At 40.6% G+C, this 16,344-nt stretch overlaps 1 protein-coding gene and 1 non-coding gene across 6 annotated transcripts in view; both read left to right on the top strand.

The window, feature by feature from the left end:
- DTNB (dystrobrevin beta) overlaps positions 1-16,344 on the top strand; it is a 219,126-nt gene that overhangs the window by 146,653 nt on the left and 56,129 nt on the right. For all 5 annotated transcript variants that reach the window (XM_062573367.1, XM_062573366.1, XM_062573364.1 and 2 more), the window contains 3 exons: positions 3,491-3,576; positions 5,539-5,652; positions 9,953-10,049. In XM_062573367.1, coding sequence (XP_062429351.1) covers positions 3,491-3,576; positions 5,539-5,652; positions 9,953-10,049 — 297 coding nt within the window. The remainder of the gene's footprint in view (positions 1-3,490; positions 3,577-5,538; positions 5,653-9,952; positions 10,050-16,344) is intronic.
- Positions 2,891-3,054, top strand: LOC134139341 (U1 spliceosomal RNA). Its single transcript, XR_009958121.1, has one exon. It is a non-coding gene; the product is annotated as a U1 spliceosomal RNA (small nuclear RNA).

Here is a 16,344-nt window from a genome sequence, read left to right as displayed (position 1 = left end):
GGGAGAGCTAGTTAGTCTGAGCCAAAAGTATGTCATGGACCATACAAAAAATTTAATAATATGGTGATCAAATTCCGGTGCCTCTGCCTGATGTTTTTTAATTCACTAGGCATAGTGGAAACCTTCAGGCTGACCATCAGGTACCTTTTACATTTAAGAACCTGAAAGGTTTAGATGTTGGTGGACTGGCAGCTTGGATTTTCTTCTGAGGTTGTTTATCCTTGAGGGGAGAGAAGACTTGGGGGCAGTGGGGGTCTTTATGTTAAGTATCTGATGGTGGTGAGTAAAGGAAATGGAGCCAGACTCTTTTCAGTGGCACTCAGTGAAAGGACAAAAGGCAGTGAGCACAAACTGAAATACAGGAAATTCCATTTGAAAATAAGAAAAAGCTTTTTTACTGTGGGGAGGGTCAAACACTGCAACAGGTTGCCTGGGGAGGTTGTGGAGTCTTCATCCTTGGAGATATTCAAATCTCAACTGGACATAGCCATGAGCAACCTGTTCTAGGTGACTGTGCTTGAGAAAGGGGGCTGGACTAGGCAGTCTCCAGAGGTCCCTTCCAACCTCAACCATTCTGGGATTCTGAGTTACGTAAAAAAATCAAATAAAGTTTATCAAAGGTTGGAAGCAGTAGAACAAATAAGTATTGAATTGTCATACAAAATATCCATCACACTGCTTCCAAAGGACGTCTCAAGATAGTGATGTTTGAAAGTGAGCAGTGCGAGGGATGTGCTTCCTCTCAGGGACAAACTGCAAGAGAAGTGGCACAGTAGTTACAAAAGTGCCAGTTAAAGTTGCTCTACACTGTTGTCTTTGCTCTTGAGAATTCAAGTACTTTAGGTCATGAGAATCGTTTCAGGCTTTGGACATGATTTCAGAGGAAAGGATTAAGGACTAGGTTGTATTTTTATAGGCACAGTCTTACTTTGTGGCAAAATGAAGGTTCATCTGCTTCAGCTGATGCCCAAGAGCCACTGTGCCTCCAGAAGCTCTCAAAGCTTTGGAGAAAATATGTGACCTGCACTTCTTCCTAGCAGCTGAATACTGCAGGATGCAGAGAGAGACTAGACCTTTGGTGTTGTCACCCACCATTTCTGGGGAATCAGCAGGTCTTACCAAGTATTATGTATACAGAGACTGCTAAGGTCACCTCAGTGGAAGGAGTGGTGACAGTGCTGCTGCCCACGCTGCACTGGAGGCTCCAGCACCTGTCATGAAAGGTGAAGGCCTGTGTTGTCAGCCATCCTCAGCCTAAAGGAGTGGGAAGTTGCCTAAATGCACAAACAAGGGTTATTTGGAAACGGGCAGTCAGCAGCATACAGTCCTTGCCATGGCTGGGCTGAGCACAGTGCAGCCTGAGATCTCCTAGGAGCAAGCCCTTATCATTCCGTTAGTAATCCATCCATTTCACAGCAATACAGAGAGGCTCAGGCACCGTGGCTGCACTTGTCTGCACTGCCAAAACGAACAGGCCCTACTTAAGGAAACTCTAGATCATAATGACCTGAGTTAGACGCAGACCCCGTGAACTACTTGAGTCCTCAGGCATTTCTGAGCTAGGGAGGCCTGTCCTTGATGAAGATGCCTCCTCAGCTGAGTGGGCAACTTAATCTGTCTATTGCCCCCAAGGATGATTTTGAGTCTTATTAGACCTCCTAAGCATCTCAGATCTGCTGATCTTTTCCAGCATCTTAAGATTCCACTGGAAGAATGCATTGAACCAGCACAAGATGCAGTATAATTCTTATGTCTCTCTCTCTGTTTTTAGCTCATAAACCTGGCTGCTTCATCCTGCAGCCCAGTTGCCAGCAGATTCTCCTACAGATTACAGATTCTTGTTTAATTACCCAGTACTTTTGTCAGTAGTGATTGTGACTGCTGGTGAAAAGTATGCCAAAACACAAGGGCCACAGAGGTCAGAATTCACTGGGAAAATGCATGTATTCAGCAACTTCCTTTCAACTGACGCTTATTAATTTAGGGGTTAAGAAGGGTTAAATTTTCCAGAGGCAGTGACCATGCTTAGATTTAATGTCTAGCAATAATCCTGTCCATTTCAATGAAAAAGTAAGCAAATGCCTCTTTTGTGGCCTTTGCCTTACCAAGCTGGATGTTCGGTAGCCTGACAATACTGAGCCCACACTGTGCATGCAGACAGACTGCCTGGAAGCCCCAACTAACATAGCATTAGCCAGTGAGTCTTGATTCATGTTTAGTTAAGACCAAATCACAGAAATTGAGTGAGCTGGAAGACTTCATTTAACCCTGGTGTCATTGCTGAATTGCTGAATTGGAAGAAGAGGAGAAATGGGACCTACAGAAAGCGTTCTTGTACAATAAATCAGTATTGTACAATAAATTAGTATCAGTTTACTGCAGAAGCTGTTTGAAGACCTTTCTGAGAAGACATTCTTGGAATTTCTGACCAACTATTTCTAAGCATAAATGAAACTGTGTAGTGCCAGTGTATTGTAACAAGAAAACATAGAACGTTAGTTAGTCACATTGCCAGCAATGTTTTATGAGATTCAGCAGAGGTTTAGGTATTCTGTCTTAAGTTATTCTAACTTTTCTTCACTATCTGATGTATCAGGTCAGTATTTCACTAAAAGACTTTCTTTATGATAACATGTATAACTATATCTCTTCACGAGGAAGGCTCTGGCTTCTTTAATTTACCATATAGCAAAGACAGTGACTTGCTTTAACAAAATACTGTCTATGCTGTAGAAACAGGTAGGTAGGACTTTTTCCTTCTGAATATCTTAGAAACGGCAAGCAAAATTCTTCAAACTGAGTGTGTTAACAAATGGTGTAACATAGCCAGAGGCACCCATAGCCAGGGGGTATGGTTTCATGAGTCTTAAAGCAGAGGGTAGCTTCGCATAGCCTTACCTGGCAGGGGAGACACCATGATCAGGCAGGTGGTTTTCCCAGGGCGAGGCTCATCCCTTGCACTCCGGGTGTGCTGACCCCTGTGATTTCCCCAAATGCGGGAAACTCGACTGCATAATTTGTGGTAGTGGGGGACTGCGTTCGCGCTCTCCTCTGAGAGAGAGAGAGAGAGAGAGAGGTGCCATCCTTCCCCACCCCCAGCAACATGTTCTTGCTTTCTTCCTTGTGCCATGACTAGTGCTTACGTGCATGGGAATACTAAGGAACTGATCGTATTTGTAGGGGTAGTTTTTAACTTGGGCAATGCCTTGCTGGCTGCGTAGCCGGATGTTCATAGCATTGAGTGTGACGAGCCAGATCACCCTTTCAGCAGCAGCCCACACTGAGATCAGATCAAATCAGCTGTGAAACCGCAAGGAGATGTGCCACAAAAGTCCATCTCAGCACAGTTATTTTAACCGTTTTTCAGTCTGGGCTGTCAGCATTGTGCCATGGCGTTTAGCAAGTATGGGACTGAATCCATTCAATGTGTCATACATAGTAAGAGGTAATGAATACTGTGTTTAATTTTCCTCTGTTCCTCACCCACCAGCCTCGCCCACCAGCAGACCTGGGTTTCAACTTCGATGCCAATAAACAGCAAAGACAGCTGATAGCAGAGCTGGAAAACAAAAACAGGTAAATGGCAAGCTTTGATCACTGTTCTTTTATGAACAATATTTGAGGAGAAGGCGGCTTTTAGCAGTAATACTTTATTGTTTTTAACCTTTTACATTGTATTAACCAGATGGTTTTCTTAGCTGTTTCACTGAAAGGTGTACCTGAGTCACTAAGCACTTAGCTCAGTGCTGATGCAGCTGCAGTGCCCTTATTTCCCCTGGGAGCAGGTTGAAACTAGGCTGAGTGTACCCGCATGAGCTACAGGCTGGGAAAAAGTAAAGATCTGTCTTAAGCATGGACCAGTGGGTCTCTGGATTTGAAGACGTTGCACTATCTTAAAGGAGAATTTGGGTCCAAATATCTTACAGTTTACTGCCCTGAAATGGTTGTTTCCATTCACAATAAGGAGACCTAGAAACACACAGAGCAAAGGGGCCTCCATGCTGAGAAACTGCAACAGGGTGATGATTTCCCTCATGTTCCCTGCCTCAAGACTTCACAAAATCTCTTTAACTGGCACTGAGCATCAGGAGCACCAAACCTAGCAATCTTCTTACAGCAGAATGAGCCATTCGGATGGCAGCAACAGAATAAGTCAGCTATTGTATAGTGGAGCAAGCAGGTCATTTTTGAAAGACTATGGTAAACAAATGTAATATGAGGAGAATGAAGATTTTTTTCCATTTACTGAAGACAAAAGAAGACTAAAGAAACTGCGAGGCCTGGAAGAAATAGGAGAGAAGGACCGTAGAAGAAGGATTTCCTTCTTATTATTCCAGAAAGGACTTAACAGTCCCTCCTAGAGACCATTAAGAGAGCACTCTGTCTTTATTGTAATACTGTATTTGCACTTACCTGCTTCTTCAGCACCCCATTTTGAGTTCATATTTCTCTGGCTAAGAGAAGCTAAGAGACTGAAAAAAGCAGCCTTTGGAGCAATTGCAATGATGTGCTTTACTGCGTAGACAGCCTGCAGGCTGCCTATGGACAGCCAGGTGTGCTCAGGTCTCCGTGTGCTCCAGAGGACAAGCTCCTGCTGCACCCGAGCTTGTCTGCACAGCCCCTGGGGTTTTGAGCATCATCAAGGCACCCTCAGCAGACAAACCTACCTGATAAGGTAACTTTGGAGGAGTCCCAGCTCCTGGAGAACCTACCAAGAGAGTTTGCAGGTATTTGAAATCATTCGTGGAGATCTCAGATAAAGCAGGTCTAAATCAGTGCTGTTATGAAACCTTGTAGGAAGAGCAGCTCAGCCGTTTTTAAAAAGAACAGAGGGAGAGAATTGGGAAGTATAATCTTCACTCTCAGATCAGAAGGATTCTTCTACCTTTTAATAAACGAGGCCTTAGCAGTCAGTGATAAGTCTTCTAACCTTCAGCTACGCTGAACACAACGGCACTTTGGCGAACACATGGTGCAGCAGGGATGCTGCCTAATAGCATTCCCTTTGTGAGACCTTGTGACCAGTTTGTCTCTATTTCTTTGAGCTGATATGATCAGAAGCTGTTACTTTTCTTACTCCTGCTGACCTGCCAGGAGACCTTATAAAGGTGAGTAGGAAACAAACCAGGGCCAGCACTGCTGCAAATGCTGGCAGTGCTGCCTCAAGTCTTTCCTACAGTAGGTGCAAGCAAAAGAGTGGCTTATGCTGAAAATGTAACTCTTTTCCATTTAAAACAGTCCTTGAGCCTATACCACATGAAAGGTTTTGAAGAGATATTGCAGCATATGGCACAGAAGTGATTTCATATTTCTTATTATTTAAGTAATGAATTTTCTATGTGTATTATAGCAACTCATTGGATTGCCCTAACTTATCTTTCTTGGGTTTGAATCTGTGCCAGTCATACATGAAAAAATCTTATTGTGTTTAGGCCAGAGACTGATGGAAAGCATGCTTGAAGGTTTGTATCAGTCTTCTAAGAGCAGTGTAGAGGCTGACCTTTTTCCTCTTTAATCTTCCCTCTGTGATTTAAATAGAGAGATACTCCAGGAAATTCAGCGTCTCCGGCTGGAGCATGAGCAAGCCTCCCAGCCCACACCTGAGAAGGCCCAGCAGAACCCAACTTTACTGGCTGAACTCAGGCTTCTACGGTAAAAGAAATCTCTAAAGCTTATGTGCATTTGATAACTCGGCAGTCAGCCTGCGCGGTCTGTTCTGTAGCACAGCAATGCTGACTGTTACCGAGGAGCGTAATATTGGCATGTCTTTGATAACCCTAAGGTGTTATTTTAAACTGCTGAATTCTGAAGACTGAAGTGTATTATACTTTGCCATTCTTAAATGGATTTAGAAGTAAATAAAAATGTAACTTAAAATGTATTTTTTGAGAAATTCTTTCAGAAAAATGTTTGTAAGGAAGAAAAACTGACAGAAAAACTAGCAGAATTGGGATTAGCTGCTTAATATTTATTTTCCAGAAGAGTAAAGTTGAAGATAAATGTCAGTTATTTGATTAATCAGTGAAACCCTGAAAGTTCATAGCTCCAAACATTCAGACGTACTTCTAAAGTTGGTTAAGTTTACATTTTGAAGTGACAGGGGAAAATTGTCATTATTTACAACGAGGTGTGTCATAGCTTGGGTACTGACAAAAGGATTCTCTGGCTGCATTTTGTTGAATAACTGAATAACATATTGAATATATTATTTAGTGAATAACTGTTCTTCTATTACTACTTAGTTCACAATTCAACTTTCAAAAAACGCTATCTGTAATCTGAAGAAAGTTCTAAAATTTACACCTTTGGCAGCAAGAGCTCTTTGAAAACTACATTATATTTCACGTGTTGGGGTAAATGCTGTCTGTCCTCTTAGGAAGTGGCACAGTATTGTGCTTCCCTTGAATGTTTGAAAGTTCTCTCTGCAGTGTAGTGCTCCTGGAAGGAAGCCGCTTCAGCAGAAGGCAGTGTCTGTAAAGTATGATCCAGTCCCGTATTGCAAAATCTAAGGCTTTCAGCTTCTTTCATTCATTTTTCCTACAGAATCTGCTATTATAGGCCACTTCATGCTGTCGTAATCCACTTCAGCATCTCACTGAGCATTTTTCCTTTTCTAACCAAGTGGTATTAGCTCAGAGATTCTCTAGTTTATGGGCTCTACATAGCTCTGCTTTCCATATTTTTAAAATGTTTAAAAACTGGAGAAGATGCAGAATTTAACCCACTAACATTACTCAGGAGCCGGACGAAAGGTGATTGTGAGGCAGCTTGGCAGTGGTGAACAAGCACTTTACAGGAAAGAACACTGGGTATTGGACGGCTGCTTGATCCAGCAGAGAAAGCTGCAATAAGAACCAAGAACTTAAAGTTGAAACTAAACACATTCAGACCATAAATAAGGTGTATGTTTTTCAAAGGGAGACAATAATCTGAAGAGCAGTGAATTCTCAGTCCCCTGATGTCTTTCCTGAAGATACTTTACCAAAATACAGGTTATTACATATTACTTACGCCCCGTAAAAATACAGGGCATAAAAGAGAGCTAACTGGGTGGAATTAAAGGGCTTATATTTTGCTAAAGGAAAAAGGTTGAATAATTATTGCAGCTGCTTCTCAGCTTCAATTTTTAAATGCCTTTGGCAAATAATCACTAGCAAAAAAAAAGCTTGAGTTACAGCTTGTAAAGACTATTAAGAGTCATCATGATTGTCTAGTCTGGCCTTCTAAATAGCCCAGGCTAAAAAATTTCTCGCAGTAATGCTCTTCCAAAACCTTTTTTGACTGGGTTAGAGCTTCCATTTCAGAAAGACATTCAAGCTTTCATTTTACGTGAGGGAGAGAATAGCACATCCTTTGGCACTGTCAACGCAGTAGTTAGCTCATTTCTGTGCTAAGTGGACTAAAAGCATGCACGCTACTTCTTACCTTCATATGTCTAGTGCCATTCTCCAAACCTTGTTTTTTCATGTGCTTCTGGCTGCCAGACTAAAGAGTTCTTTTCCAAAATTCCTCTCTCCGTGTAAGTATGAAGAGATTTTGATTCCTTCCTCTTTACCTTGTTCTGTGTAAATAGCTTGAGGTTCCACAGTCTCTCCATAAAACACGTTGGCCAAATCTCCAGCTATCTCTTTAGCTTTCTGTCAAGTTTTTTCTAAGTCATCTGCATCTTTTATATTTATATAGGCACCAGAACTGGCTGCAGTATACCATAAGTAGCCTCAGTAGTGCTATAGGTAGAGCTAATATTAGCTTTCTTACCACCAAAGATTACTCTTACTAATAAATTCAAGGTGCACGCTAATTTTCTTGATTGTATAGCAGCACACTGGAAGTTCACAGCTAGTTATCTGTGATGTTGAAGTACTGCACAAAGTCATGGTTTTCCAGGAGATATCTCCCAAACCTGTATCACCAACACGTCATGGTCTTGCTTTTGATTATATTGAAGCACATGCTTACAAATGATCTGAATTGTTGGGTAGAATTTAGGCTTTGAAAGCATGAAAACGTTGACTCATGGTAAATCAAGCAGTCTCACTTTTAAAAATCTGCAGACAGTGCAGCCCATAAAGATGAGTCGGCTCTACTACATCATTGGCAAATGTACCCTTGGATGGAGAAAGGCTAGGCTTGTCATGCTTTCCTGTGCCTGCCTTGTAATGCAGATGCGCTTCATTTCTTCTGCCTGCAAGCGCACAGGATGCTCATTTATCTGCAGGAACTGTGGATCTGTTTGCTCCAGGTGTACACCTCAAGCTACACCTCTCCGTTTATGTCGCCAGAAGCTGACCTGTCATTTTTATTTTGTAGCATTTAACATGTTTTTGTTGTTGACAAACAGTACTCCCTCTTTTTTCCTAGGTCATTGAAAACAAAACTGAGTAACATAAGCCAAAATCAGATATACACCCTGATAACTGATTCTTCATTAACAAATACATTTGGAGGGCTACACTTACTTAATATGTTCATTTTACATTATTTTTAATCTTTACCAAAATACTTTATTACAATTAATTATAGTAATTATAAAATTATTTGTTTTAATTATATTATTATATCAATAATTAATTAATTGTTAGTGGTGATAGTTATAGAAAAAGGGGCTACAGGCTTTGAACTGACCTAGAGAGAAAAAAACGGATCATATAAACATGTAAAGCTAAGTCTGTTATAATTTTTTAACATAATCCAGGTGACCATCCACGTGTAATCAACTCTTTATTTGCCTTATTTTTGTGATATGTTTGGGCATTTAATAACCATATTCTTTGAAATGCAAAATATTGTTGGATGAATACTTAGAAAACTAATACTTCTAAGTGTCACTGAAGACAGAAGTTAATTCAATCACATACATAGTCTTGCCAATTTTCAAGCTGGGGTGAATGCTTATTGTATGCCGCATTCACAGTTGTCACAATAAAAGCAAACCGTCCTCAACAGATTTACTCATTCTAAGTAAATAGCCTGTTTCTTGTTCAGTTTCTGCTGTCCTATAGGTGCATCTAAAACCAGAATGATTTATCCGTAATACATCACACAAAACAAATACGAACTAAGAAATTTGGAAGTTCAGTCTGTAATTTATTATGCCCTTAACTTTGGAGTAAGACATTATTATAGTCACAAAAATAATTGTAAATGAATAAATAATACTTTCTGGTTTTTTATAGTTATTTATCATTATCTGTGACTGCGATTTGTGGGGTCCAACATTCCTTAAGTCTTATAAGATACTGAACTTTTGGCATGTGTACAGTTCAGCTCTGAATTTTTCCTTATATTAGCTACTTCTTTATTATTTTATATATAAAATAGAACCGTACAGTCATATTTTCTTTAATCTCTCAGATAGGCATTTATTCTGGCATCTATAGAAACACAGAGGTTTTTTTATTGTGCCGGGAAAGTGAAGGTCACTTACTACCTCCTATTGTTAATTTTGTTAGAATGAACATGGGTTCTGGTACAGCAAAGATTTCAAAGATTTCCTGTCATATTATTAGATAGAAATAGCTCTGTGGAGTCTCCATTAAGATGGGTGATAGCCCAGTGCCTTTCCTTTCCAAATATGTGCAGCCTTTACTCCTCTTTTTTTCTTTTTTTCCTCTCACAGTTCATTCTTACTTGTATGAAAACTCTGCAGGATGCCTGGGTCTGACATTATTAAGGGTGTTCTTAAAAAGAAGCTGTCTTTTTTCTCAAAATGCCATACTTTTAAAAAATGCTTCCTAATATGAAGGCTCTGACTTCAGATTCCTGTATTTTAAGTGAAAAGCCTGATTGTCAGATGTGGGATTCGTGATGATTGTACTGCAGTTTGCTCTTTTTTAAACTGGAGGCAGGGGGGAATGATGAGAGACATAGTTATACCAGCAGATTTCCTGAAGTCGTTTCAAAATACCCAAAGTTTTTTTTTCTGACACTTTATTTCATGTAACTTGAACAGGCAGCGAAAGGATGAACTAGAGCAGAGGATGTCTGCACTTCAGGAGAGCAGAAGAGAGCTGATGGTGCAGCTTGAAGGGCTAATGAAACTGCTCAAAGTAAGCCATTTTCTTTCAGAAATGCAATACAGCTTTCTCTTCCACTGGTCTGGCATTCATGGTTGTTGTCCTGATATTCTTACTTTGCTGGTCTTACCATTATAAATACTTCATCAGCAATGGAAGGAGTTTGCAATAGTCGTTTCTATACTGGCTCTGCATATTGGAAAGTTTGGAAAACTTTAGAGAGAAAGTGTTAGACTTGGTAATCCTCAGGATATTGCAGTGAAGAAAGAGCGCATCTGCTGTTCTGGGTGACAGTTCAGCTCTCTAAGTTTAACCAGAAGCTCTGGTTCCTGCGTTACAGACTCTGGCTCCCCGATGGCACGGCAGTCCGTGTCGCCGGGTAGTGTTATGCGAGTCCTTCGACATCTGTAGAGTCTCTTCATTTTGCTTTAGAGGACGAAGCTCTGATCTATAGTGCACGTTATTGTTTGGATTCTGATGAGGATCCATTATTTTTTTCAGTGAGGATCCATTGTTTTTTTCAGAGTTGAGCTCATAGACATTAGTCTGAACTACTGTTACACATTTATTCTTTCCATTCTTTAAATTGGATAAGATCCTCATTCTATAAAATGAATGGGAAAATGTTGTCCTTACTCAGAGAGTTTCCCATCTAAGATAAGATGCAACAAGGATATAATAGGCAACGGAAGGAGTGGGAGAGATATCCCAGCAATTACCCTGATAGGACCACAAGGTTTTATAGATGAGCTACAGGCACATATTGATATTTCCAGTCAAATTTAGAGCTTGTCTGCACTTGAAACTGATAATGAATTCACATAGTGTAAATATTTAAAGTGCAGTCACTCTTCAGATTAGATTTCAAATCTGGAATAAAAAACATGTATACAAGAAGCTATAATAGAATACCGTTTGAAGGCAGCTGTTTTAACTAATTACACTGTGCAGATGAGCACATACTTAGAATTAATGTTTTCAAGATATTATTTTTGTCAGTGATTCCATACACTATAATTTTTTACTGTTCAACCTGTTGATGTCCATTTCCTAAAAATGCTAAAGACAATCAGTCAAGAATTCAGGTTGAATTCTGTGGACCCTAAACCTTTGTGAGTCAAAGTGGCATCCAAACTTAAAAAATAATAATAATAATAATATAAAATGTTGTATCAGAAAAAATGTGAATCTTTGTGGTTCAAATGACCATAATCCTAGCGTTCAGAACTTTTTTGTGGCCCAAATTCCAAGAGTGTCTTTATAACAGACTCAGTTTTGATATCTGTTTTAACATGGTGACAAGCTTTTGCTTGCGATTTTTGGAGACCCTGTTTTTTTCATAGCATTCATAAGCCTTTGCAAATAAATCCCCCAAAACATTGGCTCATGTAAAATTATCATCTTCATTAGGGTGAAGCCTGTGCAACACACAGGCCACAGAGCAACCTGCAGAGCTGTGTCCACCCAGTAGCCCAGAGGTGGTAGGCAGGCAGGTAGCACGTGAAACCTATTCCCTCTGCCTGGCCATCGTGTCCTCGTCTCCTGACTGCCCAAGCAATGGGCGTTTCCGCTTGCCCAGCTGGTAGGACAAGTGAATGTGCATATGCTGCGCGTATTGTGCAGCAGCAGAGCGTACTGAAATCGGTAACGTGCTGATAAGGAGCACACAGAGGATATTGCAGTGAGGAAAGTACACAAGAGCACAGATGTCAGGTGCTGCGATTGCGGAGATACAGGAGGGGGGCAGGAGTGTGGCAGCAGAGGGAAGGGAACCCTAACCAACCCACGTTGGATAAACTTATGTTTTTAGTACTCACTCACTAAGTTGAATTGTGCAGTCCACCTCTACCAGAATTTATGAGCTTGATGTGGAGTTTAACAACATTTTGTAGCCTGTATTATACAGATTAAAGTTTAGAAGTTACCTCTTATTAGTCTTTTCATTTGTGAATGTCATATCTTTTCATTGACTCCCTCAATTCCCCAAATCACTTAAAAATTTTAAGGGCAAATAGGACTAGATATAAAGAAAAACTTATTTCTTTCCCCACGAGGACAGTCCAGCAGTGGAGCAGGGGCCCAGAGAGGTTGTGTGGTCTCCATCTTCGGAGGTTTTCACAACCAGCCTAGATAAAACTGAGTAACCTGATGTGAGATCAAGTTGACCCTGCTTTGAGCAGGAGGTTGGATTAGAGACTTCCTGAGGTCCCTTCCAACCTGAACTATTGTATCCAATGACTACTGTAACCGCTTGGTTTGACCTGCTCTGTAATACGGCTTTTTGGTTTTCCACTTGTTGGTTCTAGATGGAGCCTGTAAGCTTCTGTTGTGTTAAATCATCTTCCAGAAAGACATCTGGTCTGGAATTGAAGATACCAGAAATGGAAAATCTGCTGCCCGTGTAAATTTGCTTACACAGATAAAAATTTATGCCTCATTTTCAATTTTAATGTATTTAAATTCAGTTTGCATCCACTGGTTTTTGGTGCATGTGGTTTCTCCTCCATCAAATCAAAGAGTACTTCAATACCCCTGTTTTTTTCCTGTGAAGATACTTACTCATCTCACTTTTCAATCTTCTTTTTTAATTCAGTTAAACAGGCAGAACTCTACTGAGTTTCTCACAATGTTGTACTTTAGTCATTTTTATGCTTGATTTCTTCACCTTCTCCAGATTTTTATTAATATTTTTAAATTGTGAAAAAGCAAACTGAATTCTTTTCTAAGACTTAGCAACACTATGCAGAGACTTACAGGAGTAGTTTCATTGCTCTTTGTGACTGTTCTCCTTTTTGTGCATTTCTGAACCAATGACTGTTTTTTGAAAGTTGTCAGTTATCCAGTCCTGATGCTATGTAATATGTGCTTTATTGATTTTGTATAGTGCTAGCTGTTTAACGAGAACACCATGAGTAAATTGTGTCATAGGAAAATTATTACATTTATGCAGTTCCTTTAGAAGTCAAACGTGTAATAGATTCAAATAACAAAATCAGATTTACTTGGCCTATTTTCCATGAAGCCATAATGTTATTTATATTCCTTATTAATTGCATCTTGTATCAATATTTCTGGTACTTTGAATAAATGTATGACAGGGCAAGATATCTATACTTATTTGGGTTGTGCTACCTCCCTTTTTGAGTATCAGTGCAAGACAGTACATCCCAATCTATCAGAATTTCCTTGGTATTCCAGGTTCTATTTCAAACTTTATTTAAATTACCTTAACCAAACCTGATGCCTCTTCATGTAATTATTTTAAGATTCTGCGCTACAAGCTGCCCAGACCTACTGATCTAAAAATAGTATTTCTAGTAGATACTCTTTAGCAACTATTTTCATTATTAGTGGAAAATACTTCACTGTTTCCCTGCAAATGGAAACTGCAAGAGAAAAATACTTCATCGTCCTATTATTCAGACACAGAACAGAAATGTTAACTCATGTTTCCATATTAAGAATTTTACCATCACTAGCAAGAAACAATACACACCAGCTCAAGGCTTTTTTTTGTTTCTGATATTTGTATTCATTTTTGACTCTGCTTCTGGGTGGCTCTAGCCCTGCTAGACATTAATTTTTCCCTGAAGTTTTTAGCTTCTCTCATAATTTTGTGCACTTCAGAAAGTTTTTAATACTGTTAAATATTTGTATTTTTCCATATTTTTATGCATTATTTTTAATATTTTAAATGCTACCTTCATTTTGCCATTCAGAGTTAGATTCACCCTACCTAACTTTGGTTGTCTGAAAGTTTAGTGTGTAAACTTTGGCTCCATCTGAAAACAAGAGAGAGAGGAAAGCATGTCTTTTTTTTCACTAAATGTAGAGGGAGCTGAGATGACTAGATGTTGTTAGGTGCTGGTCTTTTCAGTGAGTAAGATGAACCCTGTTCAAAGTGTTGGAGTTTTTACCCAAACTCCGCTGTGCTCTGATACATAACTAACAATTACTTCTAAAGAATGCCCTGCACATCTTTGTTAGTGTATTTTAATTTCTATTTTTTTCCTGCCTTTTACTTATAACTTCTCTAAATCCTGAAGAATTACACATTTTATATCATAAAGCATTTATGATAGTTGATATTATCCTCTTCTTGACTGCATTAAATGTGGTCATGTCAGGATCATAGTCATCAATCAGCTTATCTATCTTCACCATAAAAAACTCCAAAAGACAGTTTCCACAGATGGGTTGCAGTATCTTTCTCAGAAGATCGTGGTGTCTGGTGGATTAGTTCAGCAGTTTGTAAGGCTGCTTCTCTGCTAGTAAAATAGGCAGTGGGAGGGCACTGGCCGGAGCGCAGGCCCACCGTCACTCATGCCACTTCATTGGCAGCGTGTCCTGCAGCCCACGTGCCGGTTTTGCCCTGAGCCAGCAGCATCGGAGCAGCTCCTGGAGACCGTTCAGAGGTTGGCGCAGGCTCATTCGCACCCTGTTCTGTTGAGCCCAAGCCAGTAGCTGTAAGAGGTGAAGCCCACACTGTGCTGGTAGCCTCAGCCAAAAAGGCGCCTTAGACTGTTTTGAGCACTGGTGCGGCGGTACACCAACCCCCGAAAAGTGTCCTGCTCTGATGGTTATTTTCCGACACGTTGATCTGCCTGCACAGCTACCTCCACAGCTATGGGTATTTTTTCCATGGAGTGTCATTCCACATCTTTTACTTCTCCTTCTGTCTAAATGGGCTATCATCAGTGATTTAACATTTTTGGGGGAGGTTTCAATTATAAAGTTGTAGGGATTTGTTGGACTTTTTTTCCTGAAGGAGAAGTTTTGGTCATCCAGCTCTTTACCGAGTGCTGTTGTTGTTCAATATGCTTGTGAATCCCTGGCTGTGTCTACCCTGGTCAATCCATTAGTGCAAGAAAGCGTTCCTCGGATTGACGCCCACCTACCTGTCCTGCTAAGCTGCTGGAGTGGTCCGTGACGTGCTTTTGGCCCAGGCCTAGTCACATTGTCCCAGATGATCTCCAAGCACGATTCAGCAGTAGACAGGGGCCAGAACCCACTACCTGCAGGCAGTTTGGATAAGGCCATCCTGTTCTGGGTGTTAAAAGAGATGCTAACGGTGTTGGCATGTGCAGAGCACAGCAGAGGACAGACCCCGGCATGGTGTAGGGCTGCTGCAGTGGCCTTCTTTGCACTCCCTGCTGCCTGCACATCACATGTCCTCCTGGCAGCTTTTAGCAAGCTCATCAGGCCCGTTGCACACGAGGTACAGGCTGTCCATCTGAGCTGAAAGGTGGCCTGGTCTGTCAGTCATAGCTTCTTTCTAGTACTTTTTACCTTCTTTTGCTCATCCAGGTGTTAGCTTAGTCTTTCCTTTTCTTCAGCTCTGTTTCAAAGTCCTCTGAAGTCTTCTGTAATCACTAAGTGCCATTAGCAAGTACTCTCCTAATATCTAGTCACCAGGGATGATTGTCTGCCTTCTTGCAGGGTTGTTTCTTTAGGCTACAAGGGTATTCAGCAGATATATCACACTTCTCTTTTTTTTTCCATTTCTTCAATAAGAATTTCCTCACTGGTTGATTTGCTGTTTTATCTAATAACTGTTCAGTTCTTCTAGCAAAGCTGCATGTCTCTTGAGATTTTTTTCACATCTGTAGCTAATGCTAAAGCCTCATTTTTCAAACCAACAACTTTTGGGGGGAAGTTGAGATCATTTGAGATCATTTCCCTGACTCACCATCTGGTCCCGTGAGTCCCAGTGCTGGTAGAAGGAACAACTGGAAACATGCGGGAGTTTGGGGAGGGCCGCAGTGGCCTCCACAGCTGATAATGATTCACGGTGCAGTGTAACCATATCCTACATCTGCTACATCAGTGCCTAAATATATATATGAAAGAACTTCAAGTCTTGAGAGAAAAAACATCGAAAGTGTCTCTGGTTATGTATTATTGTAAATCTCTGCAGTCATTTCCAGATTTCTCTTTAGTGCCCTTAGGGTGCAGTTAAGAAAAGATCTTTATCTTTTAATATAGTGGTTAGTGAGAAGAAACTACTCTAAATTAAGGGACAGGTTCTAGTTAGTCTTGCTCAGGTAGGCAATAAATGAGGGAAGGTGGGTAAATGGGTTCACAGATTTTAAGGCCAGAATGAACTCCCGTTCCCTGAATTTTAGTTCTGCGAGCTGAATTTCTTGGGGGACAATGCTTACCAGTGGCCTGCCGCATAGCTGAAGCTAGAGAGTGACTCTGCTGGCCCAGCAGAGACCCTAATGTACATTTCTGTCATTCAGAAGAGGATAAAATCATCCATTTTTCACTTTTCTCAGTCCTCCAAATTAGTAGGGATCCATGCTGGCAGAAGTTGGCTTTGCCAGGA

This window comes from Rhea pennata, chromosome 3 (genome assembly GCF_028389875.1).
Source record: "Rhea pennata isolate bPtePen1 chromosome 3, bPtePen1.pri, whole genome shotgun sequence".
NCBI lineage: Eukaryota > Metazoa > Chordata > Aves > Rheiformes > Rheidae > Rhea > Rhea pennata.
Note: the sequence above shows the minus strand (reverse complement) of the source record. Positions and strands in the feature narration are given on the sequence as shown.